The following is a 13,261-nucleotide window of genomic DNA, read 5'->3' as shown; positions in this document are numbered from 1 at the left end:
CTGTTTAGGCTACAGTAGGCTAAACTAATGTAAAAAAACCTCAATGAAAAAAGCAAAGGAAAACAAATAACTGTTGAATGGAAATGGAACATCTCAAACTAGACCAATAGGTATTCACTGATAAGTTGTCTATTTCCATAAAGTACGGAAAGGAAATGAGGAAAAATGTATCTTTATATACAGTGCAGGTGTATGTATTAAGATCCTAAAGCTGAGGAGACTATTTAGAAAGAAGCATGGAATACTCAGTAGTCACACAAACATAACAGTAATGGCAAAAACCCAATACTATAACCAAAGAAGAAAAGTTTTCGGATTCAAATAAATTCACAGATGAAGATAACATCTATCTTTTAACAATCCCTGGAATAAATTAAGACCTTCATGCATGACTGCAAATTTACTCCATTACTAGTTTTCTTTATCATAATTGGACAACCTAAAATTGCTGATATTAATTAGAACACATCTAAGCCCATCAGAGTTCAAGAAGCATCTGGACAAATGCTCTTAGTCATATGACTTAGTTTTAGGTAGTCCTGGGAGAAATAGGGAGTTGAACTCGTTGATCCTCATAAGTCCCTTCCAACTTCAGATATTCTATGATTCTATGAACTATGTAGAGGTTGTGGAGGAAGCACACAAAAACTACTTCCTTTGTGCAGATTTTCAGTGATGGTGGAATTGGATTTTTTGGTTAATACGAAGACAGAAGGCTACGGGGCATTTTCTCTCGCTGTCCAAGTAGCTCTCAATCTCTCCCCTAAGCCAAGGGGTTCCTCAAGTGGTTATCAGAGTTGTCCAAACTGTCAGCTAATCAAATAATTTTTTCCATCTCAGCTACATATGTTCCTATCATCATGTATCACTGTAGAACATGGAGGAATGAAAAGGAGAAATTATCTGTGCCATGGGACAAACTAGAAAAAAGGAAGGCACGGGCCCCAAAGATTTGCTCTTAGCCCCCCACCTCTCTTGGAAATACAGACAGAAATGAAAGACAGAAACAGCTAAATATTCCACATGGTTCTCTGAAATTAATTTAAAGCTGAGAAGGGAAAAGTAATGGACAAGTAATGATTAATTTTCAAGAGCCAACCAACAACTTTCAGCAAATGAATAAAACTAATCACTGTAGTAAACACATAAAAAACCCCAGATTATTTATCTGTCTCTACTAAATCTTTCCATTAAAGTCAGGCAAAGAAACCAAATTTGGTAAATTTTTCACAGCACTGTCAATATAACAAACATCTATGCAAGTGCTAATTACCCACCCTAAGTTCAACAGTCAGCCAACACGTATGAAATTAATCACTGATCTATATTTGAGATACACTGACAATCCTGAGAGCATTAACTGCACAGTAAAAATAAGATGCATTTATATATTTTGTAATTTTAGCGACTCCTTCTAAATATAATCTTACTTTGTCTAGAATTACATTCTCTAAAGCTGGTTGGTCTTCTCCATCTAATGGGTGTGAGGTAACCAGAGGTGAAGGACTAGTTGTGTCTGGTGCTACCATAAGACGAAACCTATCCAAGAGCGAGTAAAGTCTTTGGTGTCTGAAAACAGAAGAACACATCAGCAGAAAGATAACTCAGTTTTGTAAATAATTTAAAAACACAAAGACATCCAGAGAATCAATTCCAATCCCAGGAGAGAAAAGCAGTAGGGTCTTAAGTTTTTGATGGATATATGCAGTCATGGGATGCAAAACTGCAAGTTTCTCCAGATATCAGTGGCCAAAACAAATTAACTCAGCATCACCAACAGTAAAGATTTAAATTTAATTTAGTTTTAGAATTCGTACAATACTTAAGCGTGAAATACTTAAGCTGTTCAGTTTCTTTATGAAGCAAATCTTTTTAATGAGTAAGAAGAATCAAAGTTAGTGTACAGATTATTTGTTTGCAGGCAAATACATTGTAAAAGATACTAATGAAGAATCCACTAAAACTATACTTTTATTTTCAAATATATTAAGAATTCCAGGTTTTGGATTTATGTCAATGTCAGGGATTTTTTTTCTTTTTCGGGTAGGGGTTCTTTTGTTTGGTTGTTTTGGTTTTTGTTTTAATTCCACTACTGCTATCAAGAACTTGTACAAGCTAATTTTTTTGGAGTTTTTTTTAAAAATTCAAATGTGATGTTACCTATGAAGGCATGTTACCATTGATCTACTGCAGGCTTAGGTTTTAGGTTCTTTCTCCCTACTTATTTCTCATTTCAGTCAACAGACATTAACTTCAAACATCAATGACAACAAAAGCAGTAAATTAAGATCTTTCCAACATCAAATAAAGTTTTTTCAAAAACTGAATAATTTGCTCCTTTTTCTAAAAGCAGTCTGGGGATAAACAAAACAAAACCAAAACAACAAAAAACAATCCCACCTAGCTTGGACTCACAATATTCTGCAAAAGTTTGAAAACAATAAAGTTGGTTTTACTAATATAGATTTTTGTCAAGAAATTACTTTGAGATTGCTGCTTCTCAAAAGTTAAATACTGAGTGGGATGCAGGACAGAAAATTTGATGATATCATGCCTTTAGCTTGCTGCAATTCTTAAGTTTATTGCAAATTCAACACAGCAAACACAACTGCCCCTGTGCCAGAATATGCCAGCATCTTATGAGAGGTTTTACTCCTATTTTACTTCCAAAAAAGACCCATTATCTGATCTTTAAAAAAAACCCCAAAACGTAGGAAAACAGAGTTAACACAATTAGTACTAAAACATTATTTAGTTTGACACTTGAACACATACTGGTATTATTGGTATTATTTACCTTGTTGCTAATCCACTGTTTTGAAGGTACTCCTGAATTCTATCAAGTTCTTCAACTGGTAACTGAGCAATGCTGTTCTATAGGAAAGAGTCACAAGAATTTGACAGAAATATGTAAAATCCCCACAGATACTTTTAACAGATTAAGAAAGTTATAGGCAGATAAAGTGAAACGTAAACATTCATGTATCCATATATTAAATTTAAAAATTCCTTTCCAGTAAAATCACTTCGACATCATATTTTGATTTACTTTAAATCATCACATTTGATTATACTGCTGGCACTGCCCAATGTTGTTTAGAGGAATGGATTTCTCTTTACCTGCAAAGTTGCAGCCAGAAGCATTTCCACCCGCCGACAAGCCAGAGTGTCGACCATGCGGGCGAGCACCCGGAACGGGGTGCACAGGAGCTTATCCACGTACAGGGTCAGGACAGCCCCAGACTGGCTGAGATGTATTCCCTCCAAGCACTGCAAAGTCTTCTTCAGAGTTGTGGGCTAGGTGTTGAAACAGAACGAAACACACAAAAAAATCAATCGGAACACAAAGATCTTAAAGTGAAAGGCATTTATAAAAAACTAGAGCAGACAACTAGCTGATCATTATTATTATCTATATGTTAATAGGTTTGAGTTACTGGTTATTTAATTAATATGAACACTAAGTTGTTTGATGTGTAACTGTAAAAGTGCACTCTCATAAAGAAAAGTAGGGAGCAAAACCTCCAGGGAAAAAAGCTAGAGACTTCAGTGAAATTGCAAAAAGCTTTGAAAATGGTGAGAAGCTTCAACTCTTGCTGGAAGAAGGCAGGAACATGAGAAGAGTCAAGACAAGAGATGGACAGGAATCCAGAGAAGCATTAGGGATTTCTTGAGCACATGTTGAGTCATAAAAGCAGCGACAGCTACACATGATTAAAAGGGGTTGCAAAGAATTTTTAAAATTTCTTTTATTTTTTAAAATATGAGCACCAATTCAGCACTAATAATCTAAAGGAAAAAACCAGTTTGACTCATGAAGCCAGTCTTGTTTTAGAGCAGGTTGTAAATATCAGACATTTTTATTTTACTGTCTTTTCTGATATTCACAAAACATCTCACAGAATGATTACACCTTCCATTCAAACTTATTTATTTTAGTTAATTTGACTGATTCTCAGATACTGAAGCCCAGATTAATCCTATGTAACTTGAAAGTGTTTTACTCACATGCCTAAAGCACTAATACATTTGCACTAGATACGCAGAGACAATGGGAAGAGATAGGAAACATCACTAGGGCTACTCAGGCTGCAGGTGGCATCTTCCACAATTAACTCTAGAGAAAGTCCAGCAAATTACGTTTCCCACCTAGTGAGCTCCCAAGATTAAGAGGGATGCATACAACCTTTTATATCCCTATAAAACATCATTCACTCCTTTTAATTTGAAACCAAAATAATCAAGAGAAATCATACCCTGAATTTCTTGGTGATTTTCCCTCACCAAGAGTCTACAATTTTTGGGACATCACTGGGCAAGGTAGGAGCTTGCAAATCATTTTCATATTCTCAGAGCCTATGAAGACAGACTGATTCATACTCCTGCCTCTATAGTTTGTTATTTATATTACCAAGGTACTGAAATACTGAAATCAGAGGCGAAAGTTACAGCTTTCATTTACTCTTCAGGTATTGATTACGTGGGGTAATAGCCAGGAAGGAAGAAAAGTAACTTAACCATCTCCACTTGAATTCATAGATTGGATGAAATGAAACACATCTGACACTGATGCTGCTAATATAAGGTTTGCTGTTTGCATTTTAAACAAGTGACTTTAAAAATAAAGTTAAGAGTCGATAAGTGACCCAGAAATGTCAGACTTTGCGTACTTACCAGTTAAACTTATGCTGAAATGTAAGCAACTTTATTCTTTACAAAAAGTCTATCTAGATAAACTTACAGCTGCAAGATTCTCACACCGTGACTGAATGGCCTGGATGAAGAGACCACTGGCTGCTGAATTCCTGTGAACAGCACTAATAAAGTCTTGTACTGGAGGCTCATGGGACAGATTAATCAAGTCTTGAACATGATTCACAATAAGCCAGGTCAGATGTTCTGAATCATGTAGGTTTTGACACTAAAGGGGAAAAAATTAAAATTTAATTCCAGTAACACCAATGTTAAAACTTAATTACTAAATATGACACAACATGAAGTTTCTCATATATAATTCTGACAGCTACTTCGAAATAATGACAGAAAGTGTCTATATTTTAATATCACCATCATTATTTTTACATGACAAATTTTCCAAATGCTTTTGATCTTGTTGCAAATTTAGATATTTATAATGAACGTGCAAATTATTTTTTTAAAAACACTAAAAACCCAGGTTAGAAACAAGTAAATTGAGAAGGTCGATTCAAAGATGTTGCTTTTAATGAAATGCTGTTTGAAATAAACATGCACGCACACAGTTGTCTTGTAAAATGTAATTTTCATTTAGGCTTCTTCTTAAAGATTTTTTATTACTACTGGCCTTTAATACAAGATGAATAATTCCTGGAAAACAAATCCAAAGCAATCTGTCAACAATTAATGTCAAACCTAAAGAGGCTGTATGTGTATTGACAAGCAGTGCAATGCAAGATGAAAAGATCTGTAGAGTTAACCAGGCAATGCTGAGAGGCTGTCCCACCCCAGTAAAGAGGTTTGGGAGGATTTTACCTTGGACTACCTCTAATCTGACTCTGGTGACTGAATGTCCATTAGTACTTGAAGTGCTTCTTACACACAGCTTTTGGTTAATTGAATCTGAAAGGAATGCAGTTTGCTTGCCTCAAAACCGCTCTGCAATGCAAACCAGAGTGCAATACTAGATATGACCAGAGGATTCACCTCAAAGGTTCCCAATGAACGAAAATGCTAATATTGAGGCAGTGAGGAGAGGCCAAAGCCACAGGAACTGCTGTCATTAGAGAAACAAAATGGAAGTTAAATGTTAATGTAAAACCTCTCCTCTTAAGGTGTAGAGACAAAAATCCCCTGTCTCCTGGACATTATGCACTGCTACTGGTGTTGGGAAACCTGAAACTACTGAGTGTGCTCCAAGCACCTGACAAGTAAGGGATATGATACCCAGAAGATAATTCTATTACCCACCAGGTATCCATTACAAGCCAAGAGAATTCTCAGTTCAGAATAGCAAAAACATACCAAATGAAGTCATATCTAATCTTACAGAAGCACCATCTGAAAATAAAATTATTCATTTCACAAGTCTTCATTTTTCACTTGTGAGCCAGACAGATTCAGTTAACACACACCAATAATAAATGACTGTCAGCATCATAACCCAAAACTGTAGTTATAAAAGTCATAATTCAAAACTTACAACATAGTCACAAAAAAGAATGAGTGCTCCTCTTCTCACTATCTCCCGATTGCACATGCCCCGTTTAGATTCCAAATCTGTTTCATCACTGTCTCCAGATATATGAGGGCTAAGCAATTTAGTAGTAGAAAGACTGTGTCGCCTGCAGGAAGTACATTATATTTTGTTACTATTTTCTTGCTATATTTTCTTTGGTACAGCTACTGAAACATTAACAACCAAATTGCTTGGAATGTCCCACCAATGCCCTTATATAACATATATTTCCCTATGAACTTCATTCAAACATTACTCTGCTTTGAAGTAGACACTTGGCTTCCCATCAGATCTTTATTTTTTAACAACTGCAGTATTGCTTATTACTTTTTCAGACAGTCTAAAGAATTAAATGGGTTATTTAAAAGAGAAACATGGGCTATTGCATCTCTGAGAGGATAACAGAATCTACTGCATTTTTTTCTCAAGCCAAACCAGTGCTCTTGAGCACTCAGTGTAGTGTCAAACTGGAATGATGCACAAGCCACAAAAATAGAGACAATATTGGTAAATCATACCCATGTCAGAACAGACAACACAGTACATGTAAAGTAAATGCAGAACTACATTTCAGAATCCAAGCAGCACTATTCATGGGGCTGATAGGCTTAGCAGAAAGAAGCTAGATTGCTTTAATAAGATTTTAGCAAACATATGAAACACATGGCTACTACTAGGGAACAAAAACCAAATCTTACTTTGGGGTTTGATGCACTTCTGACCACCAGTTGTAGTTGGTATAATTGACAAGAAGCAGGATTTGACACCAGAGGAGAACTAAAGAAGGATGTGTGGGAATCATGGACTGAACAAGGTCACTCAAACTTTCAAGGGTGTAGAAACTACCATCAGATCCATCTCCTGTAAAAAGTCTGGTGGCTGCAGCTGTGATTCTTCTAAACATCCCTAAAAACAACAACAAAAGCATGTTAAGAGTAACTATACTTCAGTCTGAATTCTGAGGTCTCAAAATTATTCAGGGTAGAATTCCTGCAAGAAAGGTATATTCTAAGTGGTTTTATAAATTTAAGGCAAGTGATGGAGTTTGCCCAAGAGCAGTGTGTAAACCAGAAATGACCAGGTCTCAGACTCAATAAATAATGCTTTAGATAGGTTTGATTATAATACTAATTCATCTGATACATGAAAACTTTATTAAATTTAAAATTTTCCGTGCGGGACCAGGACTTTCTTGTTTGTTTGTTTATAAATTAAAACACAGATGTTCTAATTAAGAGCCACGATGGAACTACTATTCTGCATGTTAAGGAAGAAGGCTTACAAGTATCTTAGTTCAGAGGATGGCTTTCCAAATACATGTAATTGAAACTAAACTTATACCCTTCCATCCAATTTCTAAAGTGCAAAAAGTGTTTCTGCCATTACCCTGCATACTGAACACTCAGCACAAAAGCAAAATTTTGCTTTCTGACTTGCTCATTCTGTGTTCATGTGCCAAAACAAAGGGTGGGAAAACAAGAAATATGAAAAGGGGGGGAAAACAAGGAAAGTTGTCTAAAGGTATAGAACTTCTTGAGTTTCTATGAGAAGGTAAGACCAGGGTAAAAAAAAAAAAAGGGTTCCTTCAGAGTTAGAAACCAAGAGCTAATCAGAATAATGAAGGAAATCTGCAGAGTTACTTGCTTGCTTTGCCAGATATACAGAAGAATGAAGTTGTAAATTCCACATCCATGTGGACTAGTTTAAGCTGCCCCCAGGACTGATAAATACACAATGTAAACAGCAAAGAATGGGAAAAGTAACTGAATCTTAAAACTCTGGTTCCACTTACTAGCAAAGCAGTGCTAGCACCATTCCAGCTTCCTGCACTGGCAGGAACTGCACCATCTAGTGACTTCCCACAGTCATGAAAGCCACTGCATGCTCATCTTTTCACTTGGTCTATGCCTTTTATTTCTACTGAAAATGTTCACTTATAATCTAGTAGCACCTACATAGGAGTCAGCAACACTCACATTTTGAAAACACTGTAACAGGTGAGAAGATAAAACTTCTAAGTAGAACAGTGGTTAAAAACAACAGAATACAGTCTATGTTTCCAGACACAAGTTGCTATAAGCTACACTTCTAGTTAGGAGCATATAACTTCAAGAGAAAATAGGTATGCAGGTTTTAACTGAACAAAAGAAAAGTATTACAAAACCAGGCACTTAGTTAATCCTAAACCTAAACAAAAATGTTCTGACATGAAAACACAGCCCAGGTGTCAGAACAATGTTTCTTCTACTCTGTTACTCTGCATAAATACTAGTAGTAATATTATACCCTAAGTTATTTGTAGTTTTACATTAAACTAATTTCTAGAGATCGTGCAATACACATATCCCAGTGTTCTGCATGAGTATTTTAATATTTAATTTTCCATGAAAATTTCTACATAATTCCTGGAAAGACTCCCAGTGCAGCCTGGAAGTCTGTCACTGCAGCAGAACTAGGTGCTTTCCCTTTCCATTATCCCCAGCTGCCACTGTGGAAGAACCTACTTCCCCAGTTTCAATCACCAGCTTGCTTTTCTGATTTCATTGCTCCCGGCTTGACACCAATTAATCACTTACTCCAAACGGCTTTGGCACAAGTTATTTATTATAATATTTTTTCAGGTGTTTCTCCTAAACAAAAATAGTATAAACAATTATTACTCTAACAGACACACAGGAAGAGAGCTGTCAACTCACTATACCCCGGGTTCTGTGCCCCAAAGCACCCTTCAAAGATCAAGGAAGGTTCTGATAACTGTCACCAAATTTTGTGCCTCTTCATGCACAGTCCTGGAGTCTTACACCAAGAACTTTGGTTTAGAGGACTCCATTTCTTAAGACAAAGCTCTCTGCTGACACATCAAAACATCATCCATCATAGCTGAACAAACTCTCAAAATGTAATTCAATTGGTTTCCCTCTCACTTTTCTACCTGTCAGTGTCACTGAACACTCAGAGAAGTGAAGCTACTGAAAGTTAAACCACAGCGATGCAGAAGCTTTGAGCTAAGATAGAGAACTAACTGAAGATCCAGAACGAATCCATCTGCACTTGATTTAACTCTACACCTACAATGCTTATATTTGCAAGCAGCTTGCAGGAATGATAGGAACAGAACTAAGATTTTTTTCTCAATAAAGGACTTAAACTGAACTGTGTAGGAAGAGCTTGAAAAGAAAAAAAGATCTGAGATGGTTGAGATATAGTGGAGCACTGAATCGACTTAAATGCCTAACAACAGTATTAGGCATGCGCTTTTTTGTTATTCACTTCTGCTAAGTAGTAAAGTACTTTAACTCCCATTTTGTAGACAGAGGCAATGGAATGCAGAGTTCCTTGTCCCATATCTGCAAGAAGGTCTATGAAGAACCAGGGACTTGTGCCAAGACCTTTTAAATTGGAGACAACTACAGTTAATCTAAGGTTGGATTTCAGCTGCAAGCTGAAAATCAGTATTCAAAAAGGGCAGTCATAGTAAAGTAAGAATAAAAGAAGAAAGGGAAGATAGTGCCACTACTAGGAAAATAAGACTAAGGAATTAAACTAAGGGCCAGATTACTGGGTATCGAGCAGAAGATACCTAAAGCAGAATTTCCAAAACTGGAAATTTGACCAGTTAGCTGGAACAGTGTTACCTTTCCTATTTTTCTGGGGATTTGTTTGTTTTATATGTTTTTATTAATTATGACCAAAAAAAAGGGAAGCTACCTTGTCATGAGTCTGAACCAGTGGTCTGTAACTCAGTAAGTTTAAGCCTGGACAGACCTACCAACCTCCAAACTGAGAAAAAACATGAGAAATATGGCCAGAAATTTGGAACGCTTTGCACTTTTTTAGACTGGAAGATTTTAGACTGTGAAAAAGGAGAGATGATAAGTCACTACTTAGATTTTGTTCCACAAAGACTGAAGAAATGTGAAAAATGTGCCCTGCATACACAAGCACAAAAGTTTGGGGAGTTCCTTATATGGAGTAAAATATAACATTTCAGCACCTACATACTCCTCGGTAGTTCAATGCATTCAACGGTTGTCTTAGAACTGAAAAACCACTCTGCCACTACATGATACAACACAGACAATGTTTCAAGTATTACCTGATTTGAAGATATGTATTAAGCACATAAGCAGTGTGCCCAGCTCCTGGCAGTAGAAAGTGTGCTGCTGCTCATTCATGTCCACTTTTAATTGCTTGGTAACAATATCTTCCAGTAGAATGCCAACCAGTTGTAATAAGAACCTTGAAAAAAAACACGTGCACAATCAACAGGAAAACTATCAATGCAACATCTTTCAGAACAAGGTGAGGTTTGCCTACATAACTTAGTTAGGTTTAAAAAGTAAAATATGAAGCCCTTGACCATTCATCCTGAAGAGCATACTAAATGAAACGCTACAGAACAGGCTGACCTAAAACAAATATGATGTTATATGATCATAAGCACTTCAATAATTACATACTGGATCTAGATTATCTACTCCATCAGCTGAAGTTATGCTAGGATTCATACACCATCCCACCTCACTTACAAAGTTTATATTCAAAATGTTATGGTGTCTTTATAGTGATTTGCCTTGAGCTAAAAACAAACTGTGACAGTTACCACAGCTCAGCTGAGCAGAGGTAATTCAGCAAGTCATAGTAATTCAGCTGTTTACAGCCTCATCTATCCACACTCTACTACACAGGTTCTGTATCAAACCTCCAGATGGGGCAATGGGTGGTGTCAAAATAAGCACCAAAAAAGAGCATTTGAGGAAAGCCATCCTTGCTCTTGGCCATAACCATTACCCACGTCACTGTTGTTGGGCATAAGGTCACAGTACGGGTGCCCAGAAGCCCCTTTTCCCTCTATTCATCACCCTCACAGTGAGCTCAATGATAAGAAACAGCATTTTATTCCTATCTGAAGTTCCATACTTGCGTAAAAAGTCCTTATTTTCTTAAACAAATATCTATTTCAAATGTTTCCCACCGCGTTGAAATACAATGCCTTAATGACAAACATTCTGTAACGTAATACCACTGCCCTCTCTCCACGTTTCTTTTGCCTGAAGTTCATCACTCTCTGAGGACATCAACATGAGAAGCTAACTAGACAAAGCCAGCTCTTGAAAAATAGGAAATAAACAGCAGGACTAACTTAATAGATTTGAATCCCATGGCTGCCAAGATTCCAGTACAGTACCTGGGCTTCTGCTTAAGGAAATGACTTGTCTTTTAGTCACCACACAGAAAGGAAGGGAAGGGTTAAGCAGTTAAGTTTTTGGACCTGATTTTAATAAGTCCAGGATTCATCCATTTTAACAGCTCCATTAAGTCAATCCCTTGGCTTGAGAAGAGGTACCAGAACAGTCTGAAGTCTCTGCTCAACAAACTGCTTATCTACATCCCTGTCCATCTCAGTATTCCTTCCTCCACACACACTTGTCCCATATCAACTTATTAAGAGACTTTATTCCTATCAGAAACAGTTCTATACATGTAAAATACTGCACAATGTATTTGTGATTTCTCAGAAACCAACATCTTTCCCCTAAGTTATTCAAAAGACAACATACCTAGAAAATGTCTCTTCAGGCAGATATTTTGCCTGTTTACCCTCAGTGCGATCCTCTGGTGTGGATATGTTTTCTCCACATCTCAGTCTGTTAATTGCTTGACATGAAATCAAATAAGGTGAGAAGGAAAGCTCTTGTATACGGGATAGAACAATGTCTTCTGTTGACTGTGAAATCAGAACTCTAAGGATAGCTAAAATTCCAGAAATCCAGAGCTGGACAGTGCTCACTGATGCCTAATACAAACATAAAAAAACAGAACATTGAACACTTTTGAGGTTAAACAACACAACATAGGAATGTATTAAAAAAAAAAAAAAACAAAAACCAGACCCTTCTCAGAACGGAACAAGCAGGAAACAACTTTTAAGTTCAGATCTTCCAAAATGCTCTTCTTGTGGTAACTGTCAAGCTTATATTCACTCTGTAAAACAATCTCTCAACTACAAAAATGGTACTAATACTTGCATAAGAAAAATGTGATTCATCTATCAAATTGAATTCTAGACTTTATTGTAACAGTACCTTTCTCTCTATCCCTTATCCTCAAAATACAATATGAAGGCAAGTAATCCATAAGCAGAACATTCCTGTATAAAGCACTTGGTAAATCATATTAGTTCTAACTAATTCATTCCCAAAATCTGCTGCAGGTACTTTAACACTACGTAGCAAATTATTAAAGAGAAACACATGTTCTTTTGTTTTGCATGAAAGCCACCAGATTCTTTCGTCTCTGGAAACAATTGCTTACCATTGTTTTAGGAGTAACAAACATACTCCTTAAAAGCATGTCCACAGGGCGAAGGGATGAAGGAGCCAAAATTTCAAACAGAGTGTTCAATACTCCCAGAGCATCATGAGAGTCTATATGCATCTGTAAAAGAAAAACACAAAACTAATTTCTAACTATCCACTAATGGTAACTCCAACACAAAAATACCATTTCATGTTTTAAACATTTCTATGACAACCTGTGTGCTTTACAGTACAAAATTCAGAGCAACCAAAAGCCATAAAGGTAAATTAAAGTTTCATTGCAGGCCTTTCTACACCTGAATTATGATAACGACAAAAACCTATTATATGAAATCCAGTATACGTACCACATATATTTTTTTAGGAGAAATAGGCCTTATTCAGAGAATGAGACCAGAAGACTGAGTTGTTACAAAATTTAAAATTTTTCTCCTCCTTGCACATCCTACCAAGTTTTTTTATAGAGAGCAATGCTGGTCATGAATAAACTTAAGCAGGTAACTACGAGGAAAAAACCTCCTAATCATCAGAAAAGTGCACAGCTCCAGTGGTATTAAAGCAACAGAGGCAGGACAGCTCACTTGAGCAGTTTTTTAGATAAATTCTAAAACAATCAACTACAAAAAGCAAAGGACTGAACTATAAATCTAGATGCCCCAATCCTGCTTAAATAATTTGACAGTTGATCACATGCACAGTCATACAAAACAACATAAATTTCAATTTC

At 36.4% G+C, this 13,261-nt stretch overlaps 1 protein-coding gene across 5 annotated transcripts in view; it reads right to left on the bottom strand.

Moving 5' to 3' along the window:
* The window catches only part of HTT (huntingtin), an 80,279-nt gene that overhangs the window by 21,642 nt on the left and 45,376 nt on the right, over window positions 1-13,261 (bottom strand). For all 5 annotated transcript variants that reach the window (XM_032684897.1, XM_032684898.1, XM_032684901.1 and 2 more), the window contains 9 exons: window positions 12,530-12,652; window positions 11,776-12,011; window positions 10,311-10,453; window positions 6,913-7,120; window positions 6,179-6,320; window positions 4,742-4,921; window positions 3,121-3,297; window positions 2,798-2,874; window positions 1,431-1,569 (listed from right to left, as the gene is read on the bottom strand). In XM_032684897.1, coding sequence (XP_032540788.1) covers window positions 1,431-1,569; window positions 2,798-2,874; window positions 3,121-3,297; window positions 4,742-4,921; window positions 6,179-6,320; window positions 6,913-7,120; window positions 10,311-10,453; window positions 11,776-12,011; window positions 12,530-12,652 — 1,425 coding nt within the window. The remainder of the gene's footprint in view (window positions 1-1,430; window positions 1,570-2,797; window positions 2,875-3,120; window positions 3,298-4,741; window positions 4,922-6,178; window positions 6,321-6,912; window positions 7,121-10,310; window positions 10,454-11,775; window positions 12,012-12,529; window positions 12,653-13,261) is intronic.

Source organism: Chiroxiphia lanceolata, chromosome 4 (genome assembly GCF_009829145.1).
Source record: "Chiroxiphia lanceolata isolate bChiLan1 chromosome 4, bChiLan1.pri, whole genome shotgun sequence".
In the NCBI taxonomy this organism is placed as follows: Eukaryota; Metazoa; Chordata; class Aves; order Passeriformes; family Pipridae; genus Chiroxiphia; species Chiroxiphia lanceolata.
This window is presented reverse-complemented; position numbering and strand designations above follow the sequence as displayed.